Genomic DNA, 21,072 nt, shown 5'->3' with positions numbered 1-21,072 from the left:
TCTCTTTATATTTTCCTTATATTGTTGTACGCATGTGACATCTAAGTTATTCATACACTGCAGTAGTCTTCTCATCCAGCGGGTACTGCAAAAAAACTTCAAAAATTCATAACTTTTGAACGGATTGTCTGATTTTCCTCAAACTTTCAATGATGTGTTCTACTAATATTGCTACATTCTCTCAATCCTTATGTTTATGAAGGTGAACTTGTCCTTTAAAGTGGATCGTTGATTCTTAATTGTCTAAAAAAAAAGGAGAGAGCTTATATCAGAGGATTATGAAAGCCTTATATTCTCGCAAACCCAACCTTAGAAGAGAGTAACCAGCAAAATTCAATATTACAACAATGTGGCAGAGAATTTGTGTCAGCTGTTCAGAAATAACTGGCTCTCTTTCCTCACGGAATGGGTCCCTTTTGTTACTTAAGTTCATGAAACAATAAAAAAATGAAAAGCTAAGCAGCAAGAGTTCCTGTGACCTATTTCTCCATCCACAACAAATACTATCACACAGAGATGGCACGGCTTAATAAGCAAACAAACAGAGACAAAAGCAACAAAACATAACAGTAATACCCTGACCAGCAAGGAAAGTCTTCACAAAGCTTAGGATAAAAGGCTCATATTTGTACATTACACTTTAGAAGACTGGAGAAAAGGCTACAGCTTGTACATTATACTTGACAAGACTGGAAAGTAGGCTAAATTTTGTACATTATACTGTATATGCCATATATTTTGTGGGGTTTTGATTTTTAACATGTGACAACATTGACCCTGACATGAATGTGATGTGTATGCATACATTTCTTTGTTTATTACTGTGCTCCACAAATGCAAATTTAACAACTCATGAATCTGTTGGGAAGTCCTGATTCATGAAAATTTAGACTCACTAAATATATGGCATATACAGTACTTAAGGAAACTTTATTACAACAGAACACAGCAACAAAGTTTTGCACTTTTGGTATCAAACACAATATCAACAATTTGGAACAATGTATCTGCAAGCATTTAGCATCCAAGCATTGTCCATGTCATCCATATAAAGGGAAGCTGAAACATATATTATGCACGCATCACAAATTTATATTATTTGGTCAGGATGAGTGAAGGACAAATTGTCTCTATCTATGCTGGGTTTTACTTTAGTGAGACAAATCAAAGTCAAGAAAATAAATCAGCCATGAAGGTATGGAGAATGTAACTTATGCAGTTTACATACAACTATGAAAGAAATTTTTGTAAATTTCTCTCTGTCTGCCTACATATTATTGTCCTTGTATGTAATGACGCCAGATAGACAATAAAAATTTTCCCTTGCTGAAAAGGGCAAAAAAGCAGCTTCTGCAAGTTATCATCACATTTTCAGGCCTTAGTTTATCTAAAATATGGCAAATTGTACTTCAAGCCAAAGATTGTCTCTTGGTCTCGAAGTCACTAAAAATAAGGGAGGATTTTGATACCTTGCATCTCAGAAAATCCGTTTTGACCTTGAGAAGAGGTTTGCTTCTTCTCACGGAGTATTTCAGATCTCACTACTTCAATAGAACATTACAGGCAGTTCTGGTAACTGCTTTAACATTAGATTTAAAGATCTACTTTATGGGAAACATTTCATAGAGGGAAGTAGGACTGCAACTTCTTGTTTTGTTGTCGTTTCAAACCATGACAAAGAAAACCCCCAATTCATTGTATGTGGTTAAATTTAAAAACACACCGTATTTCTCATTGATTTCACTGGTATAATTATCGAATAGCAGGTAGGCCAACCAGTACAATGTAATTACACATTCATGAAAGAACATAGCCCCCCTTCCCTCATACACACACACGGCAGTCACTGATGTACATTAAAACCAATGACATTAGAGACATGATCAAAATCACAATAAATGACTTATGAACTAAATTACATACTAGAGTTCAGTACCGATCAAGAGTTTAGTTAAAAGTTTTTGCAAAAAAGATTCACATATCAAGTTTGTCGTCATACAACTGGGTCCTGTTTGACAGGCGCTGGTGGCCATGAGGGCATTCTTGGTTTGTTCGGTACCGCTGGTCTCTTTGGCGGTACTGGCTTTTTGGGAACTGAGGGTTTACTTGGTGCCTCTCCCACAGTGTCGGTTCCTGGCGCCGACTCTCCTCTGGTCAACTTGGATTTCAATTCCATAACCTTTGATTCCTCATCTTGCGCTTTTGAGTTGTTTCTGTTCACATTTGGTTTTGGTCTTGTTGGAATGCTTGGCATTCCCGGGGCCTTGTTGGAAGAGGATGGAGGCCTGAGTGCTGGTTTAGTCGGTGGATGCGGTGGCGTGGCACCGCCAGACACCTTATTGTCTCCTGAGTCTATTGGTGGAGGCAACCTAAACTGTGGCTTGTTGCTGGAATGTATTGCAGATGGTTTGGGAAAAGCTGGCACTGCTGGTGCAGGGGGACTTTTGGCTGGACTTGGCGGCTTGGTTGATGGTACTGGAGGCACCGGGGATGGCCGCACTGGTCTCGGCGCCGGTGGTACCTTGGGTTTGGGAGCAGATGAAGCACCTGGTGCTTGGAATGGTGGCCTCTCTGCTGTGGCTGGTTGTCGGTTGGAGCTTGCCGGTGGCCTTGGTGCTGGTCTGATGGTGACCGGTGGTACCGCTGATGGTCTGGATGGTCTGCTTGGGTTGGATGTTGCTTTCATCTCCTGTAAGTGGGTGTGTTGTATTGTGGGTTTGACCGGTGCTGGACGGCTTGGAACAGAACTGGATGATGGTGTGGCACTAGATGCTTTGGTATCTTTGCCACCATATCTGGATTGAGAGTATCTGCACATCAGATAAAAAAATACACATTAAGATTTTATTCAAACAGGTAATACTGGGAGAAGGAAAAGGGTGTAATGTCACTCACAACACACTGTGACATTTACAGTTTTCTAATCATTTTTCAATTAAACCATCTTTGTCATTTTGGTCTTAACCTTGAAACCTTGAAAGTCACATTGACAGTATATTGCTTCTACAAAAGAAAGCTATACGTATATGTACCAATTCAGGTCATCGGGACCATTCAGATCCTTTGTTTGTAGAATTAAAAACACTAAAGGTAAATGATATTAATTTTTTGCAAAATTCACTTTTTATGTTTCGTTTGTATAACGGTCAGTTGCCATCTTCTTTTTTCTCATTATTTCATTTAAACAAGGATATACATTCTTATCCCACAAGGCAATCTGATAAATTTCATCTACAAAATCCAAAAACAGTGATGGCTCTGAAATCTATCAGACACACTGGACCTGATATTTGGAACTCTCTTTCTTCAGAAATTCGAACTTTAAAGTCTATGTATTCTTTCAAGAAAGCTGTAAAGACAATGCTGCTTTCTGGATATCAGTGATCTTATAATGTCATTGCAATTGTATTGTATATGAAATTCCCTCGTGGAATTATCGCCGTTCTGAATTTCTTGCGTAATGTTATGTAACCGACCATGACCTGTAACTGTTCACCTGTACCTCAGTAAGAAAATACTTTACTATTCAGTAATCCAGGTGATCTAATTTTGTGTATTTGCGAAAGCAGACAGACCTCTCCCCTCTCCTTTCTCCTATCCTATCTCTATGCAAGTCATCCCTCCCCCTATTTTCCTATATATTATGTATTATGTACGAGGGCTGCATGCAAATCAAGCATTGCTTAAGCTGTAGCCCTTCTGCGTTATTCATTGCATCGCTGATATGTTCTTTTGTACATTGTAAAGGCAATGAAGAAACTGTATTGCTGTATAGGTAATGAAGAAACTTACTTTGTTAGCAACTAATGTTTATGTATATCCATTTATATGTATGGTACCATCAATGTATATGATATATATGTGCATGTATCTGCATGAGCAATGATATAATGCAGGAACCAATAAAATCAAATCAAATTAAACTTATGTAACAGTTTCAGATTGGAGCTATGCAGTGTTTCACTCTGTCATGTTAACATTCATTTCTACTCAAGGACAACTTTTCTTGACTAAACTTGAGTGTGGAAGTACTGTGTTTACTTTAAATTTTCACAAGAATGAAATACACATTGAAATGCATGCTTATAATAAAAGTCACATGAATGATGTAAGGAAGAGTGTACTGCAGTATAGGTTAGACTACATACTTCTGCCTGGGGGCGCCCTTCGACACCATCTTGGAGAGTGTGTCCCGCTTGCAGTAGAGAACGATGCCGAGGAGGGTCAGACCGGGAAGAACACAGAGGAACATGACGAGGAGTACGATCACCGTGTTGGAGCCTGGACCACCTGTAGCCATAGAAAGACAGGAGAATAAACAATGAAAGAAACAGTCAATCACCATGGTAACTTCTTTGCTACTTCTTCCACTGTAAAAAAAGTGAATGAAGTCCCTGGTTTACTTGGGGACAAAATTCCTGCTAAATGAATGTATAAATGAACATTACATTACTGGCTCAAAATGCAATCACCTCAGCAGCATACAATAACAGGGATACCGTCATCTGTTACTTTTCCACTAATTTAAAGGAGGAACACCTGAAGTGTACACTAGCAGAGCTGCCAACTAGGATGCCTTTACAATAAATAGTATTCTTTTGATCTTCATCAATATTAAAAATGTTTTTTTTTTCAAATTTCATTGACTTTGTTTAGTGTGTGCAATCTTTTTTCAAATTTTTTAACCTGTTTTTTTTTTTGTCATTACTTTTTCTACAGTATTTTTTTTCTTACATTGCATCAGTATGTTTTATTTGATCTGCTGCAGTTGGCAACCCTGCAACAGTTCACAGGGCAACAAAATGTAGGTAATCTGATACTGATAACATCAACCAGGTGTTGGCACAATCTTATCAATCTGCTGGTCTGACAGCTCACTGGTACCTGTCTGACATTACATCCTATTCTACAAACCACACGACACTTTCCCCTACACAGTATTTACCTATACAATATATCTTCAAAACACATTTTAATGTTGTATCTCTAAAGGCTGTGAAATGACAAATAATTAGAACTTCTTTTCCTTTGTACATTGTATCCTGGATGGGAGAACATGACGCAAATCTCTCGTTTGAAGAGGCTACACCCCCGTAAATAATGCCAGTGTATATCTTGGCAATCAATGACTTAAAAACCAAAGATATAAAACACCTGTTTCTTGACCCTGGCCTAATCTAAGCATCAGTCATCGCCACAGCGCCAGGGGGGGGGGGGGGGGGGGGGGGGGGGCACCCGCGAGAGGAGGAGATTGTTTTGGTTTTGGCATGGGCTATGTAGCTCCATGGTGTGTGTGTGTGTCGACAAACTTCTACAATGCTCTCCTTCTTATTCCTGTATTTTCGTTATTTATGGGTCAATTTTTTTTCGTTTGAAATGTAAAATGGATGACCATAGAATTTCTCAATAGAATATAAAATTGAAAACTTTAGAAAGGATAGAGAAAATTGATTTCACTTTGAATGGTCTGCCACAGGCAGATATCCTTATCATGCTCTTACGAAATACGACAGCTGCTGTAGTCATTAAACCCTGGCTTGGCCTCCAGGTTTGTCACGCCTGAGCAGAAAGTTAATTTGCAATGGACAAATACTTCGACTCCCAACTCCCAAATGAAAAATCTTTAGCGAGGTATAGCACCCCATCAGCTTCGTGGAAGTGGGGTCTCGCCTCAAACGAGGGATTGACGGCATGACCTTTCAAAATCGCATTTAATCCCTTTACAATGAGAAAAATAAATATCACAAGGCCTATGATATCAAAATAAGTCCTAATACAATATTAAAATGTTCAATGTTAACTTCATAAATTTATAGAAAAATACAGGCCTATATCCACCATCTCCTTGACATCTATACACATCCATTAATGCAGGGAATAATTTTTCAACTCAAATTTGAGTAGCAATTTCAGCTGATCAACAATATTTCAAATGATATCCTGTACACTTCTATGGAAGAAAACTGCTACACAGAAGATAGTTTGTGTAGCAGTGGTGTAAAAAAGCATAGCAAATTGCGATGCGATACCAGGAAAATTATTCCCTGTTAATGGTCGTCAAATGGAGGGCTTCAAACTTATGGATGTGGTACCTTGTAAGTGCTGAGGCTGTTGAACAGTATCATCCCCACTGTAATCTTTAGCATTACTCTTATTTTTTTGTTGTTACAGATTTGTACCAATGGAATCATTAATATGATTGAATAATTTAATGATAGCAATAATAATTGTGATAATAAGGATGGTGATGATGACGATGGTGATAATGATGATGATAATGATAATAATAATAATAATAATAATGACAATAATAATAATAATAATAATAATAATAATAATAATAATAATGACAATAATAATAATAATAATAATAATAATAATAATAATAATGATAGTAACACTAATAACAATAATAATGATTATCACCATTATATCATCATTATTATCATCATTACCACTGAAACCACAATACTACTTCTGCTACTGCTCCCAATATAGAAACTAAAATGAGTAAAGGACAAAATCATGAATGCAACATTCTTGACAATGCCACAACCAATGGAGTATTTCTAGTACCTACACAGTAATACAGGGGTGGTAGATACGAAAGTGGAATGAGTTATCAACAGTAGATAGTAATACATAATGGCAGAGGTAAAAACAGAAAAGTCCTGTTCCAAAGGATTGTTAAACTGTATAAAATGTTTATATCTTTGTTCCCACAATATCTAATAGCTGTCCAAGTCATATTTTGGTCATAAAATATCTCGGCTTTTGTACACATGGGTGATTTACAGTTTGTCAATGTGATTATACATGCTGCAGAGTTACGGTGTGTAGGAAAACACTTTTACACACTGTGGACCTATGTTTTTCTTTCAAATGTCAACACACACTTTTTCACACTGTGGGTCTACTGTGTGTATAAGTGCTCACTTATACACACTACAGACCCACAGTGTGAAAAGGCATGCTGAAACACCCAATGGACCTGCAGTAAAGAAACACACTTTTACACACACTGTACACCTGTGATGTGTACACTCACATTTATACACACTAGTTGCAGGCCTACAGTGTGTAAACACACAGTGTCGACACATGTACACAGCTGTCTGACTGTGACGGAAACACTTTCTGTTTGATCAACATCTATTGGAACAATGCTCTTCATGGATGTAACTCTTTTACAAGAGAGGTAGCAGTAAAAATGGCAGAAAAAAATGATAGAAAGGAAAGGACCTCAACTTAAAGAGTAGAGAAATTCAGAGAAGTGTAAATGTCATGAAACTCCAATGATCTTAGAAAATCATCTGACTGTAAAATGAATAAAAAAAACAATATTGAATGATATTTTCCTATATATTTCACTCCTTTTTGCAGTTGTTTGAATGACTTTTTGGTATTAACAATTCTATCAAGATATTCTGATGATATTTTCCTGTTATTATTACAGCATAACTGCTCACATTTCTCAGAAATAAAACAGATCAGAATTGTGTTGGAATATTTCAAAACACATTGATATTTGCAACTGATTGACAAATTGCCCTACATCGACGTAAATAAGCACTGAATTGATCAGTGTTTTAGTATGTACACTAAAACTTAGTATGTACACTATGTACTAAAACACTGATCAATTCAGTGCTTATTTACGTCGATGTAGGGCAATTTGTCAATCAGTTGCAATGAAAACATCTCGACGGAAGAAATTCATGAATTTGAACATTGATATTTCAACTGATTGACAAATTGCCCTGCATCGACGTAAATAAGCACTGAATTGATCATGGCTACTTCTAAAACACTGAAAAGCAATGAAAGCATCTCGACGGAAGAATTTCATGAATCTGAACATTGATATTTATTTTTCAGACAGCTGTCATCACTTTTAAATTTGTCTCAAAATTTGAGAGGAAAATCTAACAAAATGCAACAAATATGACCTTTGAAATGGTGAAAATTACTACGCTATGCAAAATGTGGTAAAATGCAGCAGTGTCCAACAAATAAATGAATACATGAATTGAAATGGAAAGAAAATTCTTAAGAATGAAAAAATAAGTAAAGATTTCATGAATCATAATAGATCTGAAAGAATGTAAGGAATACCTGGTAATACTGTTAGTAGGCAGATTATTGGGATCCAGATTAGATGTGGCATATTCCAAAGTGCAGTAATAATGAAGAGAATATATTCTTGTCATCATACCAATATTCAGTATGATAGACATAGACCCCGTTTACAGTGCGGGGCTGGGCCGAGCCGCGGCCGAGCCCAGCCTCAATTGCGAGGCCGGGCCGCGCAATTTTGTCCGTTTACACTGCCGGGCTCGGCCGCGCTTTTGATTCAAACCTTTCAATATTTTGTCGTAGTGGCGCTCTGCTTGTAAACAAATGCAATTTGGTATTGTCTGGTTTTCAGACCCTTTGCCAAATGAATTCCGTGGCGACGAAGTCCCCATTCGGGCAAAGGCCTTTGCCGAAGGAAAGAATCCTTTGCAGGACAAAACCACCTTAAACTATACTAGTTTTCGACGTTGAGGGGGTTAATATCCTGAATAGTGAAAGATACAGGCAGAGGGTTTGGAAGCCAGACTAAAATTGGCATTTGGCCCAGTTTGCGTTTACACCAAGAAAAGGCCGGGCTCGGCCGCGGCTCGGCCACGGCCGAGACCACCTCCAGATCGAGGCCAAATGCGAGGCCAATTTTGGCCTCGCATTTGGCCTTTTGCGCGTTTACACTGAAGCGGGGCTGGGCACGGCCGCGGCCGAGCCGTGGCCGAGCCTCGCACTGTAAACGGGGTCATATATGAATACATAAAATGACGGCTTGTTAACATTGAAATTCTTGCTCTATGTAAACATATATGGAATCATGAGACAAATCTAAATTCTTGACTGAGCATGGCTAAGAGTGAGAATTGGACTGAGCACAATGAGTGGGCACTCTCTCCAAACTTCACTCCTGAAATGGATGATATTCAGATGAAAAGAAAGAACATGGCAATTCTAGACATTGAAGATATACAGTCTTTGAAATTCTCACAGAAGAACATAAAGGCTTTTGATATCAATGTTTTCTATTCTATGCCTATATCAAATTAGACAAGTTCTTCACCCGAATATTATCGATATTACAATCTTTTCAAAACACTCTTGACTGGCAAACTTTGTAATCTTTTATAAAAATATTATCTGCAACTACATAAAATCTTCACTTTTGTTTTGTTCTGGAATCTACAGACCAGACAACAAAGTGATATCAGCAACTTGGCATTTGATCTGGCAATGTTTCCATGTTAAAACCATGTCAAGTAACCAACAAAATAAGCCAATCCCTTAATTGCAAGCTGCAAACACAACAAACAGTCACCTCTTGTATGACATATCCTATATAAAATAAGAGGAAACCAACACTCCTTTTATGTACTTTCTATGAAGTAGATTGGACGCAAAGTAATCGCAAAAATGCAATAAAATAAGAAGATTTCTGCTATTGGCAACACTTGACAATTCACTTCATTCCGTTGTATTTTGCATCATAATATACCAGAAAATTGTTAAAATGCATTCATTTTATATCTGACTGTATTAAAGCTAGTGTGATGTACAAATCACCTAATCTATCCCATACCAGGACCACAATAGATACTAATAAATTCACAAATCTCCTTCAGTTGTCTTTCTATTTAAAAAAAAACACCAAAAAACAAAAACAAAACACATACACAAATTACAAACACTCACACAACACACAAACATCACATCATCATCAAGATACCCAGCAAATTGCAAAACAGAAAGATGCATGATGATATCTTTCAATTCAGTGGTTATCTGCTCAAATGTAGCCACACACAAAAATATGCAGTGTTAGTGATGTGATGCATATTTTGATGACAGCAGTTACAAAGTTTGATACAGGGGTTAGTCAGCTATGTTGCTATTATTTGGAGGTGTTAGTAAGTCATGATTGCTGGCGATGATTAGAGAGACTTAAGGCTCAAAATCAAAAGAAATGGAAAGCAATGTGAGCAGGTAAAGGAGGCAGTGGAGTTAGAGTGGAAATGAAGAGAGCCATGATTTGGGAGCAGATGGCAATGTTCCTTCTTCTCTCTTCTTGCCAACATCTCTCTCTAGGTTTCTTCTTGGCAGGCAGACGAGGGTAATGAACACCAAGTGATAATTCTGTTTCCATAGTTACCTCGGACAATTATTCTTCTAGTGACCTGGGGATTGTCGATTAGCGAGGTACTTTTAGGATATAGGGTTACTGCAGGAGGCAAAAATAAAAGAACAGTGACAAAAGGGGAGATGTTTAAATAGGTCTTGTTATCAGTGTTGAGAAAAATTAAAATTGCATTTTCTATATATAACAATCCTTGCGAAGCAAGTTTCAGAGGCAAAAGAGACAAAGTAAACATATGAGTGAAACTTGAAGTTTTATGCCTTACATATGACAGGTATTAAACCAATAAGACAGAACAAAACATATTGACATGAGGCAGGTCAAAGCACACGAAGCACTGCACACAGTACTGAGTTTCATAGGCGGGAACTCTGATGATGACTTCCTCTTATTTCAGTAAAGACCTAGAAACTTACTAATCCCTTTATACTTGTACATTATTAGCTGTCCACATTTTTGCTACGTGGCAGATAAGTCTTTTCTAATCAGTAATCCTAACTAGAGACATATACAGCAAACATTACACAAGATAGCATCCTTTCACTCTCACTATATAATCAAAAGATAAGATTCAGACACATTTTCAGCCCCTAGAAACCCGTACTTGATATTTCCTGGCACTGACTGTGAATACTAATACTTCGCAGTGAAATTTCACTACTTGTAATCATCATGATATATCCATATGACTGAAAACCTACAATTTCAAAAGGCAATTGGAAAGTATAAATTTTGAACTTGAAATTTTCAGTGAAGAATACTCACATAGCACAAATAACAAAAATCTACAGTACAAGCTTGAGCTAAATCTACACCCTGTATTTTTATCCCCAATTACCTTGTATTAACACAAAGTGAAATCTCTTTGTAATATAATTCTATCCACAGACATATCATTCCACAGTGGTAATTGAAGTACATACTTGGTGTGGGTCATTGTTACTACCTTGTGTGGGACTGTTTTGTCAATAGCGCCCTCACTAGCTTTGCTGCTGACAGAGCTCTGTCTGTACCATGCAATACAATGCATGAAAAGTACTATTCTCTAACAATGCTATTATAAACATTCAATAAACATTGCACACTAACATCAAAGCTACATACAATGGACCTTCCCAGCTACATCTCACATGGGATGAAATCCCATAGGCATTCTGTAACCCTAGTGTCTGAAAGGAGCAAAATTCTACTTTCAAATCTAATCATGAGATATCGCATCTCTCTCTCACTCTCTCTCTCTCCTTCTTTTCCTTTAAAGTTCACAGTACCTTTTCTGTAGTAGATGTAAAGTATGTAATCATGAATTTATGTCCTAGCTTCCAAAAATTATTGTAACACAATTATCAGTGGTGCTCATTACCATCAAATTAGTGCCCTGCAATAAGATTTAAGAAGATATTAGAGAGAGAAGCCAGTGGACTTTCTTACTTATATGAAATTAACCCAGTCAATGAAAAAGGAATATATTTACTATTTATTTTTCATTTATTTACATTTTTTATTTCTTCACAGAAAAAAACCCCAACAACTCTATTTTGACTAGATACATGCAGGAGGATGATTTTGTCATATAGAAAGGACAAATTCTTATGAAAACTATAAATGACATTAAAATATTGCACAAAGTCTGAATTGAAAGTATTTGTGATGGTGGTCTACTGTCAAAGTTGCTGCTTATGAGGAAGTATTTCTAGAGAAGAATTTTGATGAATATTTGCATCATGCATGGCAACATTCTATCAAGTGAATTGACACTAATTTTCTTTTTAATCTCTTTTAGCAGTTTTCTTCTTGAAGTTCTACAATCTATCTCATTCTGAAGGCTCATGAATATATATATGAGATGAGTACATAAGTTGCTATATCCAAACTAGATAGACATTATGAATATACACCACAATTATAAGCACTTAAAGAAAGCTAGATTTTCTTGTTTATTTGTGAAGAGTATGTTAAACAAAGAGTATTCAGACTGAAGAAGTTAATATTATTCTCTTGAGCAGAGGTGAGTTTACCACATGTGATGTGCACAGCTTGTTAGCTAAACACTTAACGTTAAGTGTGTTCAGTGTTGTTAACCCATTGAGGTCCAGCTGATTTTGTTATAACACACATTTCTCATAGACACCTGCCCGAGCATACTTGGGACCAGTTTTCAACGGGTTAAAACAATGGCACCTTAAGTTATTAGTCCTTATGACTCCACAAACCATAAATGAGATCTACGATCAATGGTATACATATCAGACCACTGCCATAACATATCTGTTGATATATATCTGTTAGCTGCACCAAAATAATCCTTTATATAAAAAAACACCCACATGTACACAAGTTAAAACACACATTCATTAAAAGTGTTTTGCATGAGTTTATATATGTAGCAATTTCAAACAAAATACATTTACAATAAAAAAAAAAACACAATCACACATGCCAATATCTGCTATTTTGCAGCACTGACAGCATGAAATGATGTATACCAATTCAGTCAGCTAGCTCAATGCAGTGACAATAAAACCAAAAGGGATGAACATTGTGGATGAGAAAAATATTCATATCCTACAAAGACACATGAGGAATATAGATGAAGAAAAAACTAATGGAGGATGAAGATAGATCAAATAAAAATGCTTGGCATAGTATAAGTAAAAGACAAAACAAAACAAAACAAAACAGTACTTGGTTGAGGTAACAAAAGGCAACAACATTTAACTTAAAGCAAAAGAGTTCTAAAAATGTCTATAATTGGTAAGGGACAACATGTGATGTACTGAAATCAAGCAGAGATAAAGATCAAAGAGAAACAGAATACAGGCTGAAAAGATTGAGATTTGCCATGAAGAAGAGAAGAAACAGAAGATTAGGAAACAAAATGTCTGAAACAAAGTAAGGAAAAGTAGAAAACAGATAGAAAGTGACCCAAGTGTGATTGTGATAAATGATTGTAATATGGATCCTAATCAACTGATTGGCTGAGAACTACTGTAAAACACCATATTTTTGCAGCATGAAATTTTTGCAAATTGGAGCCAACGGCCTTGTTCGTGGCATGAAATTTTCGCGAGTTGCATCTGACATTCAATGCGTACAGTGTAGACAGGAACTTTTATGTGCATTTTAATTTTGCGAATCTTGGCTCTCGCGAAATTTGCGAAATTAAAATGCATGCAAATATTCCTCATTTTATAGCATCAGTTGCTCAGTCTTTTATTTTGCCCACATTTTCTGTTCACGAGGTATAAGTATTGCTGGTACGAAAAATGACCGTCTGCGCTCGGATGCATTGCCTGTGTATTTATGCATTGCGATGGTTTGCATCTTACTTCAGTGAACTTGGAGCTGGTGCTATCCCTGGGAATCTTGCAAAAATGGCTGCCATGGATTTAAAATCATGTCAAGATTTTATGAAACTTATAATGCCTGATACTAAGTCTGGCTTTGTAACATTATTCACCCTCTGTAATTTCTGTAACAATCAAAAATATACTTGGCTTCACTTTGTGTGTTTCAGACTGTTCTACAGTTACTAGCTGGTGGATGATTTTTATTAATATACAGTTGAACCTCTCTTATCCGGCCTCCCTTTATCCGGATCTCTCTATTATACGGACGCAATCTCGCCGTGATTTTTTTTAAAAATAATTACGGGAGGAAAGGGGGATTCCCAACTCCTTGAGATCTCCTACACAAACACACATGAATTACATATACTTGATACATTTCTTAATGTATTATTTAGGTAAATCATCCCAAGAATTTATAAAAGAAAATGATTTCATTCTTGCAAACACGAACCTCTATTTTGGAGTCTGTTACTGAGTGTAACAATGAAAAGGTTGCAGTATACACATTACACGCGTACTACATTTGGTACTACAATGGGCTTCATCAGTACATGTGTATGTCTATGTACATGTATAAAGCATTGAGTCTCCTGTATCCGGCCAAATCCCTTATCTGGATGAGCCCCGGTCCCGACTTGTCCGGATACAAGAGGTTCAACTGTACTTTGCAATAAGCAGCACTTGTATGATTATTGACATGGTATGTTATGATTGTAAAAATGAAAAGATGAAGGAAAAAGAAGAGAAGAAAAACTGAAAAACAGAAGAAAATGAAGAAGAATTGAACAGAAGAGGAGAAATTTAAAAAGGATAAAGAGACAGAGAGGGATAATGAGAAGGAACAGGATGGTGGGGGGGGGGGGGCGGGTCATAGGTGACAAAATTACATAACCATGAATGACAAATGGACGTAAAGTAGCACTTTATGTCTGTCTGTGAGTGAAACTTTATGGGATTGACATAAACTCATAACATGAAGAAAAATATAGACAACAAACAACAGGCAATACAGGTAACAGTCACATGCAGTAACAATGTTCAGAAATGGTTGAAAGTAACATAAACATTTTAGGAACGTAGTGGTGATCTATTAAAGGGAAGGAGAAAAAAGTCATCCTCTCACTAAACTTGACTTTGGAAAACTGCAGCAAAGTCGACTTGGGGTTTTGTGTACTTTTTGCCTTGGGTGATATATTTAAGACAAAAGATGAGTGTTTGAGTCCTTCCCAAGTCACACAAATTTTAGACTCACCTGGCTGGTCAGTCGGCCTAGCTGGACCACTATCGATGCTGCCCCCATAGCCAGGGGTGTTACAGAGAGGTGGGTTCCACTGAGGGTCACAGTGGCAGTGATTCTTGCTGTTACACACCTGTAAAGTGGTAACCATAGCAATAAACCAGTCAAGTTAGCTTAACGCACACAGTCTTCGCTTCTCACAATTTCAGCATGTAATGTCAACTTACATTTAATACTGCCGTAATTTAGCCACAGAACACAACATCCCTCAAGAGGAATTTGACAGTCATACTTTGGTAAGTAAAGATTGAATTATATATTGAATGAAATATATCATATATATCACAAGAATATATCACTTTCATAGACCTTGCCTGTACCCATCCTGCAGTTATTAATTTCTTTTAACTTCTTTTCCACCCGGCATGTACCGGTAGTCTCCCAGAGTAAGTCACCAATGCCTCAAGCATCCCAGAAATATGCTGCTAAAATCTGATGACCTTGGATTTCGCTCACCTATCTATTCCCTTGTAGAAGTATATGGACACTTACAATTCATAGTACTTGTGAACTTGTTTACTCTATGTAACACAACAACCTACCAATTGTATTTGACCAGATAGTCATTTCCTTAGTTACAATGAATCTAACATGATCATAACTATCGCAATCATATTCAACATTATGCAAGACAATTGCCTAGGAAATGTCGTTATGACAAGCAATTACAAGTTTTGCTTCCCTCATCCAGCACTATCTAATGCTGTCATGTGATATTACTCAGAATATCTTTTGGGTATCTTGTGGGGATCAAGAGGCTGGTCTAAAGAAAGAAAGAAAGAAAGAAAAAAGAAAAGAAATAAAGGACCCCAAGAGAAAAGACTGGCTCTAATAAAGCTCTCTCAAGAGGGATACCAAATTCTGTGCAGGACTCACTCCATTGTTGTGGCAGTTGAAGGGACATGCCCTGATGTTGAGTGTGCTCAGATTTCGACATTGGAAATTGCTGCAAACCTGAGGAAATATGGGACAAAAGAACAATTGTACATCAAATGAAGTATTGGTCTACCAAAACCACTGCTTCATACATTATTAGTATCTGTTCTTATTGGTGAAACAGTATTAGAAGTGGTAAATAAGAAAGAAGTTTATCTTGAAACAACAACTTGAATAGCACAAATATATGAGAAATATCAGTTGGTTGTCACACAGAAACATGGAAAGGATGACAATCAACCTAATTCTTGATATTACAGGGAAGATGTCAAAATCTTGACTGCTACGATGATTTTTACTTTGAAATCAATCTGGTAATTGATAAATTTAGCAAACCATTATACTTACATTCATCCATTATATACCCATAACCCATTACCATTTACCCAGCATCATCTTAGACATAGAGGAAAATGTGAAAGAAAGTTACAAAACTTACAAATCCCGGAGCACACAGAGACCCAGTGGCCACATAGCCTGGATCTGGCACATCCTGGCCCAGGTCTATAGAAGCTGACTTGCAGGTATGCTGGACGTTGTTCTCATCCCAGATGTACCCTTGGCTGGCCTTGGCCAGGGAGCTGAGGACAGGGTAGCTACTGCCTCCCTGACACATGAGCTTTCCACACTTGACATGCCTGGGGTAAGAGAAGGAGGAAGGTTGCCAGGAGGATTATTGAGTGATGAGTCACATGAGAGATGGATTGGTGGGAACACAGGAGGGTGGGGCACATTAGAAGAACAGGTGGGTGGGGCACATTATGTGACAGGTGGGTAAGGCACATTGGGAGAACAGATGGGTGGGGCACATTGGGAGAACAGGTGGGTGGGGCAAATTGGGTGATGGGTGGGTGAGCATACTGGGAATATGTGGGGCATATTTCAAAATAGGTGGGTGGGGCACAATGGGAGAATAGGTTGGTGGGGCAGTTTTGGTGGCAGGTGGTGCCGAGGATGGAACAAGCGACAAGCGGGTGGAGCACATTGAGAGAACAGGTGGGTGGGGCACATTGAAAGATGGGTGGGTGGGGCACATTGGGTGACACGGGTTGGGGCACATTGGGAGACAGGTGGGTGGGGCACATTGGAAGAACAGATTGGTGGGGCGTATTGCATGACAGGTGGATGGAACGTGTTAGGTGACAGGTGGGTACAGCACATTGGGAGACGGGTGGGCCAGGCATATTGGGTAACAGGTGGGTAGGGTACATTGGATAAAATGTAGTGGCAATACAAGTCATAGGAAAGATAACATAAAGCAAGGAGCTGAAACAATTAAATACATGACTTAACCATACATACACATATAGCGGAGAGAAAAGCAGCGGTGATACAGCATCAATAAGCAAGCCCAAGGAAAATTAATCTAAAAAAATGATTTCAATTGAACACAGTCACCCAACAACAAATAAACAAGCTTTCATTACTTGTCACAGTAACTTCCATTTCTGGAAAAGCAACACTGAAAACAGCTCAGTGCTGGCATCAACGATTTCTATTTCCATTTGTAAATGATATCTTGCAGCTGACTGGCAAATTGCAATTGCAATTACCAGCTCGACACAAGAATTCATAATTTGAATAAATGATTTCATGTCCTGAAATATTTAATATGAGACCTGAAATCTACCACTAACACAATTCTGTCACTACAAACTAACGTTTTGATTTTGGTAGCACACTTTTTCTCATTGATTGTTTTTCTTTCCTGAGTAAGAATTTTTTATACTTACTGGGGCAGGCAAGGTTCAAATGCTGTTCTGCTTCCTCCACAGTTCCCAAATGAACTTCCTTGAGTGTTGAAAGTAAAACACTTTTCATGAGCAGCTTTGGCATCTGTAATATAAACAAATAAAATGAGTTGAGAGTATATGTGAAAAGACATTAAAAACAGATGACTTTATCATGTGATACTTGACAAAGATATGTAATCATCTAAGAATAGAAGGAATATATGCTTGACTCTAGATCTACTACAGTATCTCCTAAAGAGGAATATATTTCTTAAGAAATAAAAACCTGAAGAATTTACTATAAATTTCACAATGTTCCATTATTTACAGTTCAACAGAGAATACATAAAAAAAAAAAGATTTCTGACGTGAAGTTGGGATTTACAATGTTGAGGTGATGAAACAACTGATTGTTATCATCTACAGAGAAACATTGACATCGAAACTATCAAACATTCCATTACCACTCTTACCTCCTCCCCAGACACTCTCACACTGGTGGTCAAGCGTCAAGCACTGACCGTCATAGCAGGTGGCGTCCACTGTGTCTTTACATGGCTCTCCATTTTGCCTGTATACATTGGCTGGACACTGGAGGGAATTCACACACAGGAGTCAATGGCATATTGTGTAATACAGCTCACATAAAGTAAAATATTACATGATCTATTTGTATGACAACAAAAACTCAAATCAAAACAGCTGTCAAAGAAATAATATTTGCAAGAACCCAATAAAGTTAATATCTATAAGGTACTGTCAGACATCGCATGATATCAACATACCGTATGTAAAAAAAAAAAATTACAACAGTACCCTCTGCAACGATAACTTTAAAAATAGTAAAACAATCAAAATACAATTTCTTACAGAAAACCAAATTTGATTTGCTTCAGTGGTCCAAGAGAAATGAGGATCTTTGTAGAGCACGTCAGGAATCCCTTCCATCCAAGTTCTGTCTCTTGTGTTTACACGTTAATGTGCAGTTCCAAGAGCATCCAAGTGCTAAACTTGGAAGAATCAGACTCACAACATGTTTTACAACAATCCACATTTCTCTGTGACCACTTTACTAAATAGAATGGGGTTTTCTGAAAAATACAGGTAAGATGTTATATTTTTAGACCCTGCAATAGCATTCATAAAGTTTAATCACATTAAAAGTTATCAATGCGGAAATTCGTTGTAATTATTATTATTATTTTTTTTTTTGGGGGGGGGGGACATACTGTAGGTCAAAAAAATGTACAAACCTTTGTATTCTTACAATACACTGTAGACTATTGCAAGTTTATGGCTACTTTGTAAAATCATGATTTCATTATTTTTGTCTTTATTTCAGGCTAGCATGTGCCAGTCTATTTTACACAATTAGGTTTGTATTAAACTATGCACAGATTCTTTCATGATGTGAAAATCAAATATGTTAACTCAACAGTTATGAAAAGACATAAGAGCTAAATGCAAATGACTGTAATAATGAGTTACATGAAAAAAAAAAAACAAGCCAAAAAACCCATGACATGGTTCAATGACCACTAAGAATCTTAAAATCTGAAGTTTACACAGAACTTTGTTACATCTATCCAAACTGGGCCCTTTGGATATTGCTAGTCTGGTGCTTCAGACCCACCTTTGCAGAGAGACCGGTGCAATACTCTGGGAGGTCACATTGGGTACCAATGTCGCGACAAACTTCACCCGCTTTCTTCAGCTGGCAGTCTTCGCAGCACTCACCGTTGGCACATGTTGCATTCTCGTGCAGACGACACGTGGATGCAATACAGCAGTCATTCTTGCATTCCTGTGAATGGAAAATGACTCGAATTACATCAAAGGCATTAACTCTTTTTCTACGTCATTCACTAACTTCTCAATGTGACAAAGCTCCTTGGATAGAATATCATTTGAAAGCTAGGAATGTATATCTATCACTGAGCGTCTACTTTCCTGATACAAAGACGTGGTACATTTCCATCGATAGTACATGCTTTTAAAAGTAAAGTATCCACGAGCCAAAACTTTACTAAACATACATAATGAAAACTGTGTGACTGTCCCATCATCCCTCAACATCCTGAAGTCATGATATCACATAATATAACTGAAATCATATATTCCAGTCTGACAAACTTTGCTACATGAAATGAATTGGAGAGGTACGTTTGCAGAGCTGCAATACACAGCAGTGGGTATCTTTACTCTTCACAACGATTATGTAACTGCTTCAATGTTGCATTTGTAAATACTGCTTGTCAAATCTCTGACAATCTCAAAGAACACAAGTTTGGCCTTTGATTTCATCCACATCAGCTTGCCATACTGGAGGTGATATTGATGGTTCAACACCAGAATAAAGCTCCATATGAATGCAATTATCATCATTATTATTATTATTATTGTTGTCATTATCATTATTATTATTATTATTATCATTATTATTATCATCATTATTATTATTGTCATTATTATTATTGTTGTTCTTCTTCTTCTTATTATTATTGTTATTACTACTATCATTATTGTTATTATTGTTGTTATTAGTCTTATTATTATTATTATTATTATCATTATTATTATTAATAATTATCATTATTATTATTATCATTATCATCATCATTATTATCATTATCATTATCATTATCATTATCATTATCATTATCATTATCATTATCATTATCATTATCATTATTATTATTATTATTATTATTATTATTATTATTATTATTATTATTATTACTATTATTATTATTATTATTATCATTATTATTATTATTATTATTATTATTATTATTATTATTATTATTATTATTATTATTATTATCATTATTATTATCATTATTCAAAGGTCACTAACCTCTGGTGATCCACAGTCGCACTCTTCCCCATTCTCCAGGAATCCATTGCCACAGATTGGTCCATCAAAGATCATGTCGGGGTAATCAAAGAGACACGCCCCTAGACCCTTCTCCAGGGATGCGTTCAGATCATCATAGGAACACGTGGAGAAATTTGTGGGTGGGATGGGACTGTAGAGAGATTCCGGGATAGAAGTGGATGGTCATTTTACCAACAAATCATTCAGAAATTCACAAACTAAACATACAAATCAAGACTGAGCACATTGGGAAGACCAATAACAATTATCCATGTGGTGCAATCTCTCACTATCTTACTCTATATCAAACAATACAATGTTGCCTCATATGATTGTCAACATATTCTTTCATGTCCAATATCTCTTCTCAGTGATAATTACATAAAATACTAAAAATAGCTTCTTCACACTCACCACACTGTATCATTCAGCTATAATGGCTCTGACCTCATCTTCATCATATTCCACTGACCAGCTTTCAAGTCTTTTTTTTTCATCAAGAAAATTAATACATCTCATTCTGCTGCACCACAGGAAAATATTCCACACAATAGATAAAACATGTTCAAAGTTGCTCTATAACCCATGGAGCTGCCATGACTGAGTGGTTGAGACCATATGTATGGAGAAAGATCACAGATCACAGGTATGTTATGAGGTTCAAGTCCCACGTCTTTCAGAGGAGA

The 21,072-nt window shown here is 36.9% G+C and overlaps 1 protein-coding gene across 1 annotated transcript in view; it reads right to left on the bottom strand.

Moving 5' to 3' along the window:
* Nucleotides 1-252: 252 nt before the first annotated feature.
* LOC139723287 (zinc metalloproteinase-disintegrin-like MTP8) overlaps nucleotides 253-21,072 on the bottom strand; it is a 114,209-nt gene continuing 93,389 nt past the window's right edge. Inside the window, exons 12-21 of the mRNA XM_071634547.1 lie at nucleotides 20,366-20,537; nucleotides 19,142-19,312; nucleotides 17,982-18,099; nucleotides 17,509-17,611; nucleotides 16,215-16,413; nucleotides 15,716-15,793; nucleotides 14,795-14,912; nucleotides 10,211-10,279; nucleotides 4,149-4,290; nucleotides 253-2,810 (exon numbers count right to left, since the gene is read on the bottom strand). Of these exons, the coding sequence (XP_071490648.1) occupies nucleotides 1,994-2,810; nucleotides 4,149-4,290; nucleotides 10,211-10,279; nucleotides 14,795-14,912; nucleotides 15,716-15,793; nucleotides 16,215-16,413; nucleotides 17,509-17,611; nucleotides 17,982-18,099; nucleotides 19,142-19,312; nucleotides 20,366-20,537 (1,987 nt within the window). The 3' untranslated portion in view covers nucleotides 253-1,993. The remainder of the gene's footprint in view (nucleotides 2,811-4,148; nucleotides 4,291-10,210; nucleotides 10,280-14,794; nucleotides 14,913-15,715; nucleotides 15,794-16,214; nucleotides 16,414-17,508; nucleotides 17,612-17,981; nucleotides 18,100-19,141; nucleotides 19,313-20,365; nucleotides 20,538-21,072) is intronic.

This window comes from Diadema antillarum, unplaced genomic scaffold (assembly GCF_040938485.1).
Source record: "Diadema antillarum isolate AM-2024a unplaced genomic scaffold, OU_Dant_1.0 scf00000184, whole genome shotgun sequence".
NCBI classification, from domain to species: Eukaryota; Metazoa; Echinodermata; class Echinoidea; order Diadematoida; family Diadematidae; genus Diadema; species Diadema antillarum.
The sequence above is the reverse complement of the archived record's forward strand: the minus strand, read 5'-3'. Positions and strand labels throughout refer to the sequence as shown.